The following is a 21,216-nucleotide window of genomic DNA, read 5'->3' as shown; positions in this document are numbered from 1 at the left end:
GGAAATTCAGTAAAAAATAGCAACAGAGAATGAGGAAATCCAGTAGTTAAAGAATTTAGATCTAAGTAGCCAAGAAACTTGTTAATTGTTATTATACATGGGTGAAGGTCGGATGAACAAAGTATCAAATCTTTTTTTTTTTTAATAGAAAAAGCATGTTTGTTGTCAGTTTCTCTATATATGATTCTTTCTGGAGATTAGTGTATTTGGGTTTGGTGGGACTCTGCTCTATTTGTATAAATGAAGAATTCATTTGTAATCACTTTTACCTTTGCTGTCTTTAGTTTCTCATGTACCCCCATAGTCTTTACATTATACCTCTCTCAGTCTATCTCCCTTTTCCCACTTTAACTGGATGATTATATTTATGAAATCCTAAGCAATCAAGGGCCGATGGCAAATGGAATTTGTCATGTAGTACATTAGCACTGTCACTAACACCTACTCAGGGTTAGTGCAGCAGGAACGGATTCATCCCATTCGGTATTCGTATTCGTGGGGAGCCAAATCCGTTGCATCCATTCTCGGGGGACCCCGATCTGTTCATTATTTACATATGCATTCGTTTCCCCCAAAAAAACCCATCCCAACCCTTTAAATTTAATGAACTACAACCCCCCACCCTCCTGACCCCCCAAGACTTACCAAAAGTCCCTGGTGGTCCAGGCATGATCTCCTGCACTCAGGCTCTCGGCTGCCAGTATTCAAAATGGCGCCGATAGCCTTTGCCCTCACTATGTCATAGGGGCTACCAGTGCTATTGGTCGGCCCCTGTCACATGGTAGGAGCAATGGATGGCCGGCACCATCTTGTGCTCCTACCATGTGACAGGGGCTGACAATGGCACTGGTAGCCCCTATGACATAGTGAGGGCAAAGGCTATCGGCGCCATTTCGAATACTGGCAGCCGACGGCCCGAGTGCAGGAGATCGCTCCAGGACCCTTGCTGGACCACCAGGGACTTTTGGTAAGTCTTGGGGGGGTCAGGAGGGTGGGGGATTTATTTGTTAGATATGTTGTATTTGTGGGGGTTCGCCATATGTTTCAAATCCCCACGAATATAATGAATAGGGACATATACGTTGCGAATTGCCAATACGTCGAAAACTAATTCACACCCTTATAACCTTGTACACACTTGGTGGGTCTCACCAAGCATTGCTCAGGGTTGCCTGCAGCTGTGCATTTGCCCCTACACTGGTAGCCTTATACCCACCAACTGGGTTCCCACTTGCCTCTGGCCAAGTACTATGCCTACAAGCTATTCCCTGATGGTTTCTAGGGATACTGAGACCCCCCCCCCCCCAATACAACCTTTTGGTTACACAATTCCTAAAAAATGTACCCACAGACCAAAAACAGAGAATACTGGAATATTTATCAGTCCTTGAAAAAGCTACAAATCAAAAAGTTTATTAACAAAAATCAGGAACAGGTGATGGAAAAATATTTAGCTTGCAACCAGTAATAGGTAAAAACAAGGATTTATAGTGGAAATGCTAACTAGACAAATTTCAATGTAATTAGAAGTTCCTGGGAAGGTTAGGAAAGAGCTGGACCACACGAGCTGAAACAGAGCCTTGACATACATGCAATCTATCTGTATTTCCAGCCAAGACTGGAGAGCTTTAGCAACTTCAAGGCTAGTTATCTGTCAGCTATGACTGAAGAACCAATCATGCAAAGTTCTAGCAATAGCTTTCTGACCAATGGCACTGTAGAATGTTACCATTTTTCAGCTCCCTAAGGACATATGTTGTAAAGGCTTCACTCTGAGTTGAGCATGCATCCATCCTAAACCTCAGTTTGAAGTACATTGTTATACAGGTCAAACACTGCCTGCAGGCCAGCTCAAATGAAATGAGCTCTCTCTGGGGAAAATGGGGCAAGACAAGAAATCATACTGCACATAAACCCTATTTCACTACAAAATGTACTATTTCTTTGAGTTGATGTCATCTGAGAAGAAAGCAGTTAACCTTATGTCATCAAACTTCATTTTTCACATTCATTTATTGGAATAATTTCATAATGCAAAACTAGATTTTCATTTTTGACCTGCATCAAAAATGTCACTTTGGGTTGCCTCTCTCAACTATAGATAATACAGTATTTTGTTAGTCACTATTGTCTCCCTCCATGGCAGTGTTTTCCATTTGACTAAAAAAAATAGTCTGCATTTGCCTTATCTGTTAGATTTTGCTATATCTTGCATCCCCTAACTCGAGCTATCTGTTCTGAGGTTTACACTGTTCATTGAGAACAGTCAACAGAAAACTAACTAATTAGCAGTAGTAAGCTCTGGAGATTTCTGGTTTTATTGGTTCCCTTCTCTATATTTATTTATTTATTTATGAATATTTGATTTTCTGGTTTTTGCTAGATTTTATCCAAAGCAGATTACAGAAATTAAGAATTAGACAGGTATAATATGGACCAAGTGTGGGAAAAACTTCAATAGTCCTAATGATCCAGCTAGGGAAAGGACTGATTAAATAGCTAAACAGAGCAGGAAGGAAAGAATGGCCTCTAGCCAGGTGTAGAAGGCAAGGAGGCTGGTGAGATGCTCCAGGGCCTATTTGTTCATACATTTGAAGACAAAGAAGAAGGTTTTGAATTTAATCCTGGTTTTGGTCAGTAGCCAGTGTAGTCCGTAGAAGATGGGTGTTATGTGATCTGACTTTTTGGCCCCTACCAGGACTCTGGCTGCCATGTTTTGCTCAAGTTGTAGTCATTTCAAGCAGGTCTGGGACTAGTGATTAGTGCATGGATAACCGATGCAAGGTTGTGATGATTGAAGTAGTAACAAAGTTGCCAGATCTGGTGGAGGTACATAAAGGAGGCTGTCAGTACTTTACAGATATGGGCTTCCATAGTGAAGTTACGATTGAGTTTATTTTTATTGTATTTAAAATTATTTTCGATCACTTTCCTGATCAAATCTCCTAAAGTTATTTACAACAAACAATAAAAACAATCTTATATAATAACATAAAATACAGCTATAATAAAATATACAGCTGTATAATAAAATATATTATACAGCTATAATAAAATACTAAAACATAAGTAAAACACTTAATCATAAGCCACTGTTATGAGCCAAGTTTTTAGATTCTTATGAAACCTTTCCTTCTTTCAATTTTAAAGGGAGCAAATTCCACAAACTGGGAACACCTGAAAAAGACCTGTTCAATAAACACTTCTGACAAAATGCCTTAACACTGGGAAGCTCAAGGAGATACTTTGTATCAGAAATTAAGAATTAGACAGGGAAACATGGTTAAATGTAGTTATTTTAATAGGGATGTGAATCGTTTTTCTGACGGATGAAAATATCATACGATATTTTCAAATCCGTCAGGTATCGGGGGGTCCCCGAAAGCATTAGGAAAACCCCACAAAAGTTTTGTGTGGTTTTCTTATTGGGTTTTTTTTTTTTGGGGGGGGTGGGAGAAAGAGCACACAGAAAAAAAAACCCCCAAATCCACCCAACCCTTTAAATCTAATTATTTAGAATCCCCCACCCTCCCGACCCCCCAAAAACTTTCCTTAAGTACCTGGTGGTCCAGCAGGGGTCCCGGGAGCGATCTGCTGCTCTTGAGCCATCGACTGCCACTAATCAAAATGGCGCCAATGGCCCTTTGCCCTTACCATATGACAGGGGCTATCGGTGCCATTGGCCAGCCCCATCTCATGGTAGGAGCAATGGATAGCCTGCACCATTTTTAAAGATGGCTCCGGCCATCCATTGCTCCTATCATGTGACAGGGGCTGGCCAATGGCACCGATAGCCCCTGTCACATTGTAAGGGCAATTGGCACCATTTTATTTACTGGCAGCCGATGGCCCGAGAGTAGGAGATCACTCCCGGGACCCCTGCTGGACCACCAGGTACTTTAGAAAAGTTTTGGGGGATGGTCAGGAGGGTGAAGGATTCTAAATAATTAGATTTAAATGGTCGGGTGGGGTTTGTTATTTTTCGACTCGGGACAGCCCAAAAAAAAGCAGTCAGAACCGCAGGAAACGAAGATTTCACGCGGTTCTACAAACATGATTCCGGAAACGATTCTGGAACCGATTCACATCTCTAGTAGTTAACACTGAGTGCCATTTTAGGCTTAAGGACCACCAAGTGTGGGAAAAGCTTTAATATTCCTAATGATTCAGCTGGGGAAAGGCCATGTTAAATAGCCATACCTTGGCTTTTTTTTTTCAGAAAACAAGGGAGTTTGGTTCCTAGCAGATGGGTAAAGAAACCTCATTTCAGATCTCGTAAGCATAGCAGCTGAAGGCTCTTAATCTTGTACAGTTGGACCCCCTAGGCTTTGCACAGATATTTGAGTTGGAGGGGAATGCCTGATAGCGAGGAAATGGAATATAGGAGGTGACCCTGTTGACTTTACCAGAAGCATTCAGATTTGGAGGAGTTAAGCTTTAGTTTATGGGTAGTTGAGCCATTGCTGTCAGACAGTTGTTGAGATTGATTGTTCAAATACGAGTTTAACACAAAGTTTCATGGCATCTACATACGATGATATTCAGTGTCGTAGAATTGAATCAGGTTGCAGATAGGATGGATGTAGATGTTGAAGACAGTCGGAGAAAGAACAGAACCTAAGGTACTCCACAAATGAGGTTTTTAGGAGTGAGCTGTCTGTTGCCCTACATGACAAATTGAATTCTGCTGGACAGAAAAAGTTGGGTATTACCTTTGATGCCGATATTCTCTATATCCTGAATCAAGAGACTGTGATCAACCATCCTGAAGACTGAAGAAAGATCCAATAACACTTAGATGATCTGCATTTAGACGGATTCCATTGGTTAAATGAAGTAGGACAGATTCAGTGTTGAGACCTTTACTAAAACCAGATTGGTGGGGGTGCAAGATGTTTCTCTCTTCGAGGAAGTCAAGTAGTTGGAAGTAAACTACCTTTTCAACTAGTTTGGATAAGAGTGGAAGACTGGGTAGTAGCTGTCAATTATTTTGGTGTTAGAGTGGTTTCTTAAGCAATACCCCTCCATTGATAGGATATGTACTGGTTACATCCTTGCAATTGAAGGCCTGAGACATTCTCTTTAGCCTTAAACCCAAACAGTAAATTCCCTGTACAGAGGGGATTATTGCTTTTGAAGGTTAAAATTTGTTTTATGTGGTGGGGAAATAGCCAGTCATGTCAGGAAAACATGGTATTTTTAGGAGATTAATATCTTGTGTCAGTCAAGCAGAATGCTTGGAATCTAACTGAATATTCAATTTCTTCTAATAAATTTTAATATCCAAGGCTTCCAGATCTTGCTTTTCTTACTCCAAACAGAAATATGCCCAGCATTTTATAAGAAGCAGAACAATTCTATTACAAAAAGAATGTGTATATTTCTTATTTTTAATGCAAATAGCACCATCTACTGGGAACTTTCTTGAATACAATAGTTACGGTAAATATTAAAATGGTAATGTTTTCTGCGAGCAATATACAAATTGTACTAAATTTGATTTCCCCTCTCTTTATACATTATTTGAAGAGAGTTTCAAAAATCCCCTTTAGCTGTTTTTATCTTTAATATAGAAAATGTTTTGTCAATTTAATTTGACAGCCATTTTAGAACACTGCAAAAAAGAATGATTTACAGATAACCTGATACAGGATTGAGATATGTGTTTGAGTTCCCACTGTTTTTGTACTTTTATTGTATACATGCAAAACTCAACTCCATTTTCTGAATGTGGCCTTGTATAGTGTATCATTGTTTTTTTAATGTAATTATGCAGCTTTTCAGACATGAGTTAAGTCAAGCTACATTACAGTAGCTCCCTGACATAGTCGAAGGGCCTCATTTACTAAGCATTTTTCCCATACAGCCAGAATGGGAGAAAAGCCTTAGTAAATCAGGCCCTAAATTAGTATCTGAGGCAATAAAAGTAATTTCCCAAAGTCACAGGGCAGCACACATGGAAGAAATAGGATTTAAACTCTAACTTTCCTGATACTCAACCCAGTGCTAGTCTTCCACTTGTTCCTTATTTCTACGTATGGACATTTGGGAGAAACAAAATAGGAAATTAGATGAAATTTACTATCTCATTTCATTATCAAATTGAAACGAGTGAAAATTGGATTAAATTTTGTTTGTTTTCACTTATTCTTTTGAAAACAAAATTGATCCATCAGACTTAGGCCCAGATCTGAAGCCGGAGCCTTGCCTATTTAATAGACAAAGACACAAAGCAAGGGCCTTGGCCTAGGCCAGGGTGCAATCCTGGGACCTGATGCCTAGGTCTAGGTCCAAGGCCAGGGCCTCGCCTAGGCATAGGCCGTGGTCTGATACACAAACTGTGGCCTAGAATTGAGCACAGCATTGGGGTCTCGACCCAGGCCTAATACCAGGGCCTTCAACAAGACCCCAAAAATATAAAAAACTTACCTGCTCAGGGGATCCAGCATAGCAGTCCAGGCCCAGGCCCGATACCAGGATGAGATTCAGAGGCTGGGTTTCAATGCTTGGCCCTAGGCTGGGACCTGAGCCCAGGTATGATGCAGGGACCAGATGAAGGGTCCTGACACCTTAGCCTTGGCCTAGGTCAGGGCCCGAGGCCAGACCCGATGCAGCGACCCGGTCTGGAGGCCAGGCACTGGGTTGCAATGCTGTGTAATACTGTACATCAAAATGGCGGTGTCTGCTGGGGTGAGTGCACCAGAGTTAACTAAGTCTGGTGCGATGCCAGTGGATGGTATCATTTGGCTTTCAGGCACCAAAGAAAAGGATGAAGAAGAGCTCTGAGGCCTAGGAGTGACTCTGTGCTGAGATCCAGGCAATGAAATCCAGCTTCTGGGTCACAGCCCCAGCAACAAGCCTGGGTCCAGGCTGAGGTCCAAGCTGAAGCCCCGGCGTTGCGGTGTCAGCCAAGGCCCAGGAGTCATGACTGCTTCCAGGTCTGGATCCGTCATTTGGCCTGGGTCTGGGCCAAGGCCTCAGAATTAGGATACGGCCGAAGGGTCAGGTTGCAGTGATGGACCTGGGCTCATGCCCTGGCCTAGGTTGAGGCACAGGTATCTGGATCTGGTCTCCTGACCAGGTCGTAGCATTGTGCCCAAGCCTAGGCTGAGACCCACGTGTCAGAACCCAGCCATAAAGCCTGGGCCTTGTCTAGGGCATAGGCCAAGGTCGCAGCAACCTACCATAGTCTAGGCCTATTCAAGGTTGAGGCTTCAGCCTGGGCCTAGATGTTGGGACCCGGTCTCCAGGGTGGGGTGGGGCATCTGTCTTGGGCTTGGACCCTGGCCTAGGCTGAGGCACTGGCGTCAGGAATGGGAGGAGAGGTCCCAGCATCAGGACCTGGTCTCCTGATTGAGTCCTGGCATTGGGGCCAGGGGCCCTGGCCTAGGCTGAGGCCCAGGTATCATGACCCAGATCCCGGGTTCAGATCTGGTGTTGAGCCTGGCTTGGTGCTGAGGACCTGGTGTCTGGACTCGGTCTCGGGTCTGTGCCTGGGCCCCTTCCTAGGCTAAGGCTCAGGCATTGGGACCTGGTCTTAAAGCCTGAGCCTTGTGTAGAGTATAGGCCGAGGTCACCATGAACTACTGCAGCCTCGGCCTTGCATAGGCTTAATTTGTGGTAGGTCTCTGGAAACATCATATGCAAGGCCTAGGCTTCAGCATCAGATCCACCCCAGATCGGGTAAGTAGGGTCAGGGGAGGATCATGGCCCCGGCATTTTTTTCCAAGTGGGAGGGATGGATGAGGGGTTTGGGAGGCCCCACTTTTTTTTCGTATTTTTTGTTTGTTTAAATATTTAGCTTTTTTTAAACTAAATAAATATTTGAAGAAACAAAATTTGTGGAAAACGAAACCCACAAAAATGAAATGAAAAACAAAACGAAAATTTTTCTTCTTCATACCCCTGCTCATTTCCACCACACGCTCATTTATTTTGTATCAACATGTTGATAACTTTGACTTTTATTACTTGGTTTTATCACTTGTTACTAGCTTGACATATTAATCTATTAGATTTCTTTTACTTCCACATTCTATACATTGGTTTCTTCAGAAAAGAAAGTTGCACAGGGGCATTTGTAGTAGTAGTAGTAGTTGTAGCATAGAGGAAAAAAGATGGAGATCAAGATAGAGGATAACCATAAAGATGAACTTGAGAATAGTTAGAGGATCCCAGAAAAGAGGAAACCACTTTCCCCTAGATTCATCAAAATGTTTTGTTTTTCGCACGCATAACGTACGCAATAAACAAAAGGGGCGTGTCAAAATTGCCGGCTTGCCGCATCGCACAGCTAAATAATGCATGCGGTAGTGCATTATTGCGGTGTGCGTTGCGTCATCACGCAGCACATTATTTTTCACCAGTATAAAAGCTTACTTCCTGCACCTCCTCCTTTGAGGGTATGTCGGGTATTGGCGTGGGAGGAGAGGTGGATAATGTCGTTAGAGGAGTTTTGGATTGGTTCTTTGCAAATGCTGAGTGTGTTGTTTTATTTTCTTTAGTCATCTGTTTCCCTTTAACTTTGTCTTTTGTGATATTTGTTGGAGTGAAAGTTAGTAAGTCCAGTTTGTCTTTTTGTGTGGAGTTAGTGAGGAGGAGAGGAGGAGTGTGTGTGTTTGTGAGTGATAAAGAATGTGTGTGTGTGTGTGAGTATTGAGTAGTGTGTGTGTTCTGAGGTGTGTGTGTGCTGAGAGGATGGAGCATGACAGGCTCAACATGCACTGTCTGGGGCCTTTATTTGGACTTTGCTGCTGTGGCCCTGAGGCTGTCCTCTTTGAGTGCACTCTTTCAGTATGGACTGTCTGGGACCTTAATGTTTACACATATAGTAGTGCTGCATGTAGCTGTTACTTTACAGCACTACTAGAGCTTTTGGGGTGCCACTTCCTTGTTCCATGTTCTTAGTTGTACTCATGATTGTGCATTAAGGATAGGAAGCAATGCCTGTATATGCTATGATGCTATTTCAATATATTAACATACAGGTGTACACTGAATGAGTTGTTCATGAAATGTACATATTTCTTTGCTTTTTGGTATCTTGTCCTCTCAGAATGTGATTACCTAAGACATCGTCTTAATTCCAAACAGTGCATAACAAGTGTTTGCTAATAAAGTGCTCACTGTTTGGAAATATACACTAGTTCCTAGTGGTGACATTCATTGTGTGCTTTTTCTATTAATGGGACTGAAGGTAAAAGGTTTGCTCTCCACATGACCTTGCATGCTCCAGTGTGCTGCCTCATTCCTATTCTGCGCTTACTGAGAATGCAAGAACATATGGGCTTTGGCATTACATTGAAAGTTGCGTGTATGCTGGTAAGCAAGACAGCCAGAGGTAAAGATGAAGCTCCTTACTGTGGACCTTCACTATTGCCTCTTGTTGCCTTCTTCACATACCACACTGTTTGTTAACTCCTGCTTACATGTGCCTGTTTGTGATCTGCACTGTACCTTCATGGTCAACACATTATATAATGTGCATGTACAGCTTGGGTGGTATAAAGGGAGAACTTGGAGTCTTCATTGGCCAACAATTGTTTTCTGAAACCCTTACTTCAGTCAGGAGTGCAAGGGTATGTGACCACATACATTTGTAGCTTACATTGTAAACATGTTTTAAAAGAGCTGCAATGCCGTGGTAAAATCCCAACCACTCCCTGTCCAACATCCATGTTAATCCATGGGCAGCTAACCCAACCTCTCTCCAAACCCTCACTGAAGCCATAAATTCAAAATTAAAGTATGGAAGTTAAGCAAGCCTTGTCCCCATTTCAAAATCCCACCCCATTTACAAAAATTCAGCTTCTCTTCTGAATCCCTGTCCCTCATCCCCCCCCCCCCCCTTCAGCAATCTCCACTCAGTCCTACCCCATTGGCAGCCATTTTTCAAAATGGTACTGACTAATCCCAGGTGCTCCTTTGCCCCATATATGAGGGACAAAGGAGTGCTTGGGGTCAGCCAATGCCATGGAGATTGCTTCTGCCCCACTAAGCCATAAGAGATTTTACAGTAAGCATGAGGAAGGTTCAGGGTGGTGAATTTTGGAACAGGATGCAGGATTTAACCAGCCTAATCTTAATTTTTAATTTATGGCCTCAGTGGGAGTTTGAAAGGAGGTTGAGGCAGTTGCCCATGAACCATTAGAGATTTCTGGATGAGGGGACATGTGTGTGTGTGTGTGTATGGGGGGGGGGGGGGCTTTAACATGGCCTTACAGCTCTTTTAAAATATGGCAGCTCTGTGGTGGGGGAGCTGCCATCATGTGTGCCATGTTGTCTTTGTTTATTTAGACTTATCTTCTTTACTCTACCAAGGTCTCATCCCTAGAGACCCTAAAGTCCTTCTCTAAGGAAAAAATAACCAAAACAGGAGCAGCAAAAGGACATGTTACCCCTAGAAGGGATAACTGAAAAATCCACAACCTAAGATGGTGGCAGGGGGTTATATACTCAGAGAGCCCACCACCTCAGTTCCACACATGGGGGAAGCTAAAATCCAAAAATGGATATGTCAATATGTCCAAAGAACAATGACTAAAGGTAACTTTTAGAAATCACGTTGTGTCACAAAATTTGTATCTTATATTATTGGTGCTATGGACCTTTAGTATTCTTATACTTTATTATAACATTTCATCACAATTTTTATGTGATTTTGGGACCTTCATATGACCCATGGTTTAACAAGAATAGACTTGTGTTTTCACCACTGCGGGTCCTTTTTAATCATCGGTCCACTAATTTTGTTTTACAATTTTTCTTAAGTTTTAAACTTTTTTCATAAAATTTCAAAGAACGGTACTTCCCTTTTCTTGAACTGACCAAGTTCCAGAGTCAAGAGTCCAAGTCCGACGTGAACACGTTTCATGAGCCGCTGCCTCAGGGACTTCTTGGATTGACTCACTGAGCGCTCCTCAGATTAACTTACTGAGCACTGCTGTAGGAAATCTCTGGATACTCGTACTATGGAAGTTTTCAGCAAATTTTTCAATTCAGTGGAGGTCCATCTTATTTATTCTGTGAATTAAAACTGTTTTAATTGCTTGTACAGTATAGCCTCACATAATAACAAAATGCACATCCTGTACGGCTAAAAATGACGCAGGACAATCTTGCTTACCAGACCTGCCACCATTTTCTTGCTTCAGCATTAAGGTGAATCGAGAATGAAAACGAGTCTGATTTATGTGGGATTCACATACCTCACCTGGTGACTGACATGCCATGATTGAGCTAAAACCCACAATAATACTATCCCTGTTCCCCCTATAAAGATGGACTATTCCTCTTAGTAGGAACCCACAGGGTTCTCTACATAAATTAAAAAATGTGCCTTACACTATTGATGAAATATATGGTTCCACAGTGAGTTTAGCATGTAATAAAACCCCAAGATTATGTATTACTTTTGGATATAGTTTGACACCATCAGCTTCTTGATGACTAAGTCACACTCTGTCCAGCCTACTGACACTCAAAATCTCAGATTTCTTGGGATTCAGTTTCAAACTGTGTACTTTCACTGTATAGGTTGTGATACTTTTTATTTACCCAGTAAATAAAACGGTTGTAGTACATGTAGTAGAAATATGCATACCCTAGAAGAAAGGCGGGATAGGGGAGATAACATAAAGACATTTAAATACCTCCAGTGTATCAATGCACAGGAGACTTGGAAAAGAGGGCATGGAACAAGAGTCATGGGATGAGGGTGAATGGGAGTAGACTGAGGAGTAATCTGAAGAAGAATTTCTTTATAGAAAGGGTGGTAATTGCATGGACATTGAACAGCCTCACAGTGAAGATGGTAGAGACAAAGTACAGTATCTGAATTCAAGAAAGCAGGATCCGAGTACAGGGGATCTCTGAGGGAGTGGGGGGGGGGGGGGGGGAGATTGTACAGCTGAGAAGTTGGTGTGGATGGACAGACTAGACAGGCCATGTGATCTTTTTCTCCCATCTTGTTTCTATGTTTCCGCGAACTATAAATATCATGCAGGTCCCTTCTTCAAGGGTGGTCTCATGTTTTTTACCTTTGTTGAGTAAAGGTATTACAGCCCACAGAGATTCCAGTTTTCACCAGGACCAATATGGGAACTAAAACTCAGCACTACAAAATGTGTAGTAAATTCAGAGTGTCGATGTGCTCCCTGCAATAAATCATTTCTTATCTTTTGTTACTGAAATTTTTTTTGAGTATGGTAAGGTTAAACATAACTGTGATCAATATTATAAACTACTACTAACTGCCATGCTATTTACTTTTGTTCACAGGTGAATGAAATTTACCATGATGAATCTCTTGGTGTCCACATAAATGTTGTTCTTGTACGACTGATAATGCTTGGATATGCAAAGGTAAAAAAAAAAAAAAAAAAGTCATTCTGCTACTGTTTTGATGGTTGGATTCACTGAAAGTTCAGCTGTTGGTGTCATTTATTTTTAAATGATTATTTAGTGATGCTAAACAATTCAAATATGAATCTCACAGTCTACAGTGGTATTCTTCCATGCTCTCCTCCCCACAGCAGCATATGTTATCTTGCCAACAGCATTTGCAAATGCAAAACAACTCAACACATTTTAATTGCAGATTTTTATTTAGTTATCATATGGGAAGATAGGAATCCATTCTATATGTGCCCTGAAATTAAACTCATCTTCACTAACCTGAAGCATTAAGGGACCTACTGTATGCACTAAAGCACAATCTAAAAAGGCTGTTAACACACAATGCACTAAAAAATGTTTTGCCTCTGCAAAAATGTTGCTGCTATAGCAAGCGTGCAAGAATAGCATGCAGGCTAGCTATGCCAAAAAGTGTTACTTGCATAATAGTTGATTACTGAAATCCCCAGTGCTAACTAGCCTACAGTGAAAGGGTCATGTAGCATGACCTCTGAAGGCAGATTACCACTCTTTCACCCCACACACATTTCCACCCCCTGACATGACACTCTGCCCCTCGAGACTCAAGATCAAGTGTCCTCTGTGCCTCAGTTCTAATTGTGGGGATGATTGGGATACAGTGTTCCCTTGATCTTTGAGGTGGTAGTGGTGGGGTTTCTGGGGAAAGGTGTCTGGGCTGTAGACAGGCCCAAGAGCAAAGATTTCAACAGTGTAAAATGTCCATCCTGCAGACATGTTAATATTTAACACTCACGTCAAGCAGGTGTTAAATTTTAAGCTGTAGCAAGCATAAGTGAAATAACACATGGAGAAAAGCATACTTAAAGCCAATTTTGCCTCTGACGTTAATTTATATGCAGATATGTGCTAATTTTAGTACACACCTGTAAACATAGGGGGTTATCACACTTATTAACAGCTAATGTTAATGAGTTGCAAATGAGGTATGTGTTACCACAGATGGCCAAGTAAGCATGCACAAGTACACTCATAAATGTTACAGTAAGTCAAAATGTAATTATGCCTTGCAGACTTCTAGTTAAGTCTTATACATTAATGCATCTGCAATGCATTTTGCACTTTATAACTCTCATATTTTTTTGGTGTCGTAATAGGTAATGAGCTATTTTGCATAATTTTTCATCTCAAAACCTCATTAACATTCATTTTGCATTAACAAATAACCAGTGCTTTTTTTCCTAGAAAAAATGGTGCTGGTATTCATATGATGGTCCATCCTTAGTGGGGTGACTGCTCAGGCCATGCCTACCTGGGAGCCCCGCCTCCTAGAGCCAGCCACAGAACCTCAAAAAGGTATTATTACAGTACAATATTACACTGGTCCCTAGAACACCAACATACCTCTTATTGAAAATACAGAACAAGCAGGACTGCTATAGATCCCTACACAGAAACAATACCCTAGCAGAATGCCTCATTGCGGTCACAAACAGAATATGTAATAAGGGGCCACATATTAAAAATAGAAATGTGCAGATAAAAACCTGAACTGGAAACAACAGGAAGCCAGACTCTGCATGCAGTTCAACAGTGGAGAAATAACAGCAGAAATACATTTCTTTCTGTACTGTTCAAAATACAGCACATTTACATTCCCAAAGCTGATATCTTCAAATCACTGAACAAAATACATTTTTTTCTATCTTTGTGGTCTGGACATTTGGGGCCTAAATATAACAACTGTCCCACAACAGCAACAATGAGGGTGGCTTATCAGCCCCAACATGATACCTATCCAGTGCTTACTAACCCTGGTACCAGCGGTGGCTTTAGGGGATGACAAACCAGGCAACTGTCTTGAATTTTGGAGGATCCCAAAATTTTGCAACTGGGTGAAGTTTCTGCAAGGAAGTGGCTCTATTAGTGTTTTAACGCTTGACTATTTAAATAATTCCCCCAAAGAATAATAATACAAGGTTCATGATTCAACTTTCATTGCAGTTTCATGAATAGGGCAAAGTGAAATTAAAATAAATGTCTGGCATGCTTATAGGTCATCAAAATTAAGCCTCTAAGGGGCCTGAACAGTCTCAAGGCCACTACTACCTGGTACTCCTGCTCTGCCAATTACCCTGTAAAGTAATGTAATATTTTTCAATAAAATATTTTCAAACTTTTATATTCCTTCCTCTCTTTATTCTCTTTATCGTCATCCTTTTCTTTCTTGTGCCTTTCTCCTGATCCCACCCCAGTTTCTTTCATATGTTTTCTTTATTCTTTTATTTGAATTTTGTATTTTCATATTTTAATCTTTTCCTTATTCATTCATTTACTAGCTTCCCACTGATTTCTGTTTTCTTCTTCTCTCCCCCATTCTGTTCTGAGACTTTCATCTAGATGTTTCAGTTCTGCTGCCCACTTCTTCTCTTGCAGATTCCAAGGTCCCCTTTCTTTTCTTTTCTTTTTTTTTTTCACTTTAATTTATCTTTATCCTACCAAAAATGCATAGCCAACACCAGAGGAAAGAGATACAATCACATGCAGGGCTGATCCTATTGGGTATAGGTCCTAAGGTGATTCAACCATAGCAGGCCTTCCCTATCAAAGATTGAAGAGCGAAGGGGGGCCATTTCTGAACTATTGAGAAGTGGGGGTGGATGGGGAATCCTTCCCACCTTCCTCCAAGTTGTTATGGCTTGGTGCATGGCGGTAAAAATTGTACCTACTGACCCAGCTTGGGCCTAGGTCAGTGCTGATATCTGCTACATCGGCTGCAGCTGATCATGGCCCTGCCCAGGTTTGTGGTGATATCTACTTCATGGGTCGCAGTTGCTCCTGGCCCTTCCCTTGTAGTGCTCCCGACCACTGTTCTCTCTAAAATGTGAATGTATGCATATGCTCCAGGGATGGGCATTCAAGAGAAATGAAATAGGAAACAAGACGAAATTTCTTATTTCATTTCAGACCATTTTCAAAATGGAATGAGTTAAATTCTGATGAAATTTGGGGCTGAGGCCCAGGCATCGGGAAGAGGTCAGGACATGATGCTGGATTTAGTAATTAATTCTGGTGCAACGACCCCAGCAGATGATATCAGCAAAGAAAAGCCAAAGAAAAAAGATGCCAAAGAGGAGTTCTGAGGCCTAGGTGCCAGGCCCTGGCCTAGGCTGAGGCCCCAGCATTAGCACCTGGCTTCCAGGCAAGGGCCCTGGTGCAGGCCCGACACTATGGCCTGGCCAGAAGGCTGGGTCCTGAAGCCTCAGCCTAGACCAGAGCCCGGACCCGTACCTGACACCAGAGCTTGTCACCTGGGTCTGAGCTCCTGTTTGGCATCTTTTTTCTTTGGCTTTGGGTCGGGCTGCAGCAATGGGCCTGTGTCCAAGCCCTGGGCTAGACCAAAGCCGGTGTCAGGACCTAGTCTTCAAGCACGGGAATTACGTAGGGCGTAGGCCAAGGTTACAGCAACCTATTGTGGCCTAGGTCTATACAAGGCCAAGGCTTCAGGATCAGTTGACCCTGGCCCTAGGCCTAGGCTGAAGCCTTGGCCTTGTTGTAGGCTTAGGCCATGGAAAGCCACTGCCCTGGATTGGGCCGGGGACTAATCCTCATCTGCTGATCCCCTTCTTGACTAGGTAAATGGGGGCCGTGAACGATCCTGGCCCTGATATTTTTTTGAGTGGGAGGGATAGGTGGGGGGCACAGGAGGGCCTGGGAGGGCCTGGGAGGCCCAGTTTATTTTATTTTATTTTTTTTACCATTTTTTTTCAATGTTTATTTTGTTTTTTCTTCAACTAAAGAAATGAAATAAACATTTCACAAAACTAAATTAATGGGGAAAAATCCCCCCCAAATATGAAATGAAAAACAAAACAAAATTTCCCCCCGTTCCCATCCCTAATGTGCACACATCGTGAACCCTTTGCATACAGTAAAACACAGTGTGCAGAAGAAATTTCGATGATATTTGCATTATGCTGACTCATACTGCACAAATTTGAATTTGGCTTAGAAAAGTTGCAGAAAAAAAAAATGTTTGCATATGCAGCCTTTCAAAATGTTGAGGGAACATTGCTTCCAACTGATGTTGGATGTCATGGATATTTCTAAATCTACAGTGTAGCATCCCTGGAAATGCAGGACCCAAGGTGGTTATGCCATCCCCCCCCCCCCCCCCCCCCCAATGATGGCCTTGGTAATGCTGTGAGGGCGGATGCCATTTTTATGGAGGGGAACTTGCTCTCCCTTTCTGTGGTGACACCTATGCTACTGGGTCTGGAGATTCTTTATCTCTTGGAGACCTTAGGATGGGTCACTGAACTAAGGAGATGCTAAGCCAAACCTGAAGAGTTCCCAGGTATGTATAATTCAAGTCGGTCCAGAGCCATATCTGACCTGAATAGTTGCTCTATCTGTAAAATGTAATATCTCTGGATTACACTGCATTGAGCCTTTGAATGTTTTGCAACTTTTTGTGAAAGTTTATCAGTAAATCTTTGCCCTCTTTCACTGTCAATTTATCTGTCTCCAATATTCTTGGCATTGAATTTGGCTATCAAGCGATAATCAGTAGTTTGTCAAATCAATTTACAAGAATACATTGGTGGACAATTAATAAACTTATATCCACTCATTTTTATTTCTTTTGGACATTTTTAAAGTTCCTTTAATTTCACTCCACAAAATGCCATCCTTTTTTTTGTAAAATGGAGTGAATGTTGTCTTGTGCGTGTAAATGCTGAGTTATGTACACTTTTGCAAATTGGCCTTCTAAATGCCATTGTTGTTTGTGCTGGGCTTCTATTTTCTGCAGCATGTTGAGGGAGATTGGAGCAAGTATGGCTCACAGGACAGCCTGCACCAGTAATAAGCTGTTGTTTTGTTTAAATTACAAATTTTTTGTTCCAAATAACATCAGGTTTAGTATGATGTGAGCTGAAGGAAGACAGCGTAGCCAGCAGAAAGTGACATATTTTGTGAGAAAGATGAGTTATTCAGGATGACTAATGGAGTGATAAAGAATCCTTTAGCAGATTATATACTAAATATCTATCTATACATTATAAAAAAAGAAATAACACCACTAATATCTTACCTAATATTGTTGTGATTTACAGACTCTCTTTATTATCCATTTGGCAAAAAACTATTGAATTTCATAAAAAGCTGACCAGGCAGCAGGTTATTGAAAATGAACCAATACTCAACATATATAAACCCTTTAACATTCATATCTTCCTCTATACAGACTCCATTCACCACCCACTCACACATACTATAAAACCTCCCTAAAAATATTGCACTTTTATACCATTATACAAATTGGTTATTGAACATTTAAGTTATTGCACATTTAAAACGCTCTCTCACAATACCTCATGTTATACATTGAAAATGCCTCAAGGGCTACTGCATTATTTCCACTTAATGCTGTTCTAATTAATCACAATGTATTTAAACAGTTCCAGCATTCAATCGTCTTCACCAGTCTCAATATTTAGTTCTTCTCAGCACTCCCTACAAAGGCCGTTGTTTTGCCGTTGTAGGTATTGTCAGGGGAACTTTATCTGCCATTTATTAGAAAAATATCTTCTGCATCGCTCTGCCTGCTTAATGGGATAGCAGTGACTTAATTTCACAGAAAAAACCGGGCTGGTCATTTGCCAAGAGAGAGACGTTGATTTTTTGTTTAAATATATTTCCTTAAGGTTGTGAAATCTTGGATCCAATTTTGTGGGCTAAAAGATTTATACTTCACTGTTCTCATTTTTAATTAATTCACCAAGTTCTTGTAAACACCACCTCTTAAGGATTCACCGCGTTCATTAATTAATTTGTTCCCGCTTAACACTCTGCTGGTGTGGATCCAACTTTATTCATAGAAACAAAGCATTATGAGTCACCATCTTGGTTATTAAAAAAAAAATTCATTTGCCAAATGGATAAAGAGAGTTTGTAAATCACAACAATATTAGGTGAGATGCTAGTGGTTACTTCTTTTTTTTATATGTGCATATTAATTGATTTTGAGTACCCACATATTGTAAAACTGTTTAAAGCCATTATTTTCTATACTATATACATAGGACTTTCCTTAAGATTTGTTGCCATCTAGTAGCTGGCATGAAGAAGTGCATTTCCTCTTTGTAATACCGTATGAATTTGTTTTATAAAGACTGAAAAACTTCATGCGCATATAGGGGCGGATTTTAAGAGCCCTGCTCGCGTAAATCCGCCCGGATTTACGCGAGCAGGGCCCTGCGCGCCGGTAAGTCTATTTTACATAGGCCTACCGGCGCGCGCAGACCCCGGGACTCGCGTACGTCCCGGGGTTTTCGGAGGGGGGCGTGTCGGGGGCGTGTCGGGGGGCGGGCCCGGTCGTCGCAGCGTTTCGGGGGCGTGTCGGGAGCGTTTTGGGGGCGGGTACGGGGGCGTTGCTACGGCCCGGGGCGGTCCGGGGGCATGGCCGCGCCCTCCGTACCCGCCCCCAGGTCGCGGCCCGGCGCGCAGGAGGCCCGCTGGCGCGCGGGGATTTACGTCTCCCTCCGGGAGGCGTAAATCCCCCGACAAAGGTAAGGGGATGGTTTAGACAGGGCCGGGCGGGTGGGTTAGGTAGGGGAAGGGAGGGGAAGGTGAGGGGAGGGCAAAGGAAAGTTCCCTCCGAGGCCGCTCCGATTTCGGAGCGGCCTTGGAGGAAACGGGTTAGGCAGCGCGGCTCGGCGCGCGCCGGCTATACAAAATCAATAGCCTTGCGCGCGCCGATCCAGGGATTTTAGTGGATACGCGCGGCTCCGCGCGTATCTACTAAAATCCAGCGTACTTTTGCTTCAGTCTGATGCGCAAGCAAAAGTAGGCTGATCGCGCTTCTTTTAAAATCTACCCCATATTAGGCACATGGTAAACGACACAAATAGAGGCTGAAATAGCACAAGTTTCAAACCTGTTCTAATTCTACCCCTTTTGTGTTTATTATAAAGACTAAGATTCTCTATGGTATTCTTATACGTAAATCCAAAGTACTTCCGTTCTCTCTAACATAGATTTTGAAATCTTTGACGCTGAACCACCATAATGGAGAACAAGTCTAGAATTGCATTGTAACTTAACAGCGTGTTTTATGATTTGTTGACTTGCATGTGCATGTCTCTTGCAATGGATCTGAGGTAGGTGTAAAGGGGTAGATTTTCAGAGCCCTGCTCGCCTAAATCCGCCCAAAACCGGGCGGATTTAGGCGAGCAGGGCCCTGCGTGCCGGGAAGCCTATTTTACATAGGCCTCCCGGCGCGCGCAGAGCCCCGGGACTCGCATAAGTCCCGGGGTTCTCGGAGGGGGGCGTGTCGGGGGGCGGGCCCGGTCGTCGCGGCGTTCCGGGGGCGTGTCGGCAGCGTTTTGGGGGCGGGTACGGGGCGTGGCTACGGCCCGGGGGCGTGGCCGCGCCCTCCGTACCCGCCCCCAGGTCGCGGCCCGGCGCGCAGCAGGCCCGCTGGCGCGCGGGGATTTACGTCTCCCTCCGGGAGGCGTAAATCCCCCGACAAAGGTAAGGGGGGGGTGTAGACAGGGCCGGGCGGGTGGGTTAGGTAGGGGAAGGGAGGGGAAGGTGAGGGGAGGGCAAAGGAAAGTTCCCTCCAAGGCCGCTCCGATTTCGGAGCGGCCTTGGAGGGAACGGGGGGAGGCAGCGCGGCTCGGCGCGCGCAGGCTATACAAAATCGATAGCCTTGCGCGCGCCGATCCAGGATTTTAGTGGATACGCGCGGCTCCGCGCGTATCTACTAAAATCCAGCGTACTTTTGCTTGAGTCTGATGCGCAAGCAAAAGTAGGCTGATCGCGCTTCTTTTAAAATCTACCCCAAAGTGTGGGTCAGGGCGGGAGGCTGTGAGGTGGTGTGGGAAGATAAGGAGAGAGGGTGAATGGGGGGGGGGGGGGTGGAGGAGAGGGGGATGTGTGTGTGTGAGTAGAGAGGTGAGATGTGGGCAGGCGGTCCCAAGGGGTGGACAAGCAGGGTGACCTCCCTGGGCATCAAGCTGAGGAAGGCATTGTGCTGCCCTTTTGAGTTAGTCTGTGAGTTTGCAAGCACGCTTGCCCAAAAGGGAAGGAAGTGCCAAAAGCAACTGGTACCTTGGAACCCGGCCAGTCCTGCTGCTCCATTCCACCAGTGGTTCCCCCACCAGTGATTATCTTTTCTTTTGTCTGCCTTCCTTTTAGTATTCCCCGCCTGTGACAGTGTAACAGATGAATGGGCGAACAGATGGACAAACTGAAAACATAACCACTTTTTTATTTTAGAAATGTGATTAAAAACAGTTTGCAGTTTAAATTTGTCTTTTGCTTTTTGAAAAGGCAAAATCATTCTGTCGTAGGTATAAAATGTTATAAATTATTATAATTCATATATCACTCAATAAATACAAGGTCTGATGTGCCTAGTAAAAAAAAAAAAAAAATCCTTATTACCTTCTAATTGAAGAAACACAAAATTGTGTTGGCATAAACATCTTTCTCAGCTCTTTCCATGCAGTCAGAACTGGCATAATAAGAATATTGCTCTTGATAATTTAGTCAGATAGCCTCAGAGGAGTGTGCAGTATATTTTGTAAGAACCCTAGCGCATTCAAGTGACTCACTATTGAAAGCCCACTATATTTGTTTGCTTCTTTTACCTAATCTGTTACAGGCTGAATTATATCGTTGCATATCAGGGAAGCCTGTACTTTCCTTCTCCAAGGGCAAGCAGGATGGTAGTCCTCACGCATAGATGAGATTGTCAGATGGAGCCCCAATGCGGAAAACTTATTAGATCGTCGCATATTAGGGAATCCTGTAACTTCCTTCTCTTTTAGTGCTGTT

General features: G+C 42.9%; 1 protein-coding gene across 1 annotated transcript in view; it reads left to right on the top strand.

Moving 5' to 3' along the window:
* The window catches only part of ADAMTS3 (ADAM metallopeptidase with thrombospondin type 1 motif 3), a 474,821-nt gene that overhangs the window by 333,520 nt on the left and 120,085 nt on the right, over nt 1–21,216 (top strand). The window contains exon 6 of the mRNA XM_029598748.1: nt 12,280–12,363. Within this exon, the coding sequence (XP_029454608.1) occupies nt 12,280–12,363 (84 nt within the window). The remainder of the gene's footprint in view (nt 1–12,279; nt 12,364–21,216) is intronic.

Source organism: Rhinatrema bivittatum, chromosome 1 (genome assembly GCF_901001135.1).
Source record: "Rhinatrema bivittatum chromosome 1, aRhiBiv1.1, whole genome shotgun sequence".
Classification (NCBI taxonomy): domain Eukaryota; kingdom Metazoa; phylum Chordata; class Amphibia; order Gymnophiona; family Rhinatrematidae; genus Rhinatrema; species Rhinatrema bivittatum.
This window is presented reverse-complemented; position numbering and strand designations above follow the sequence as displayed.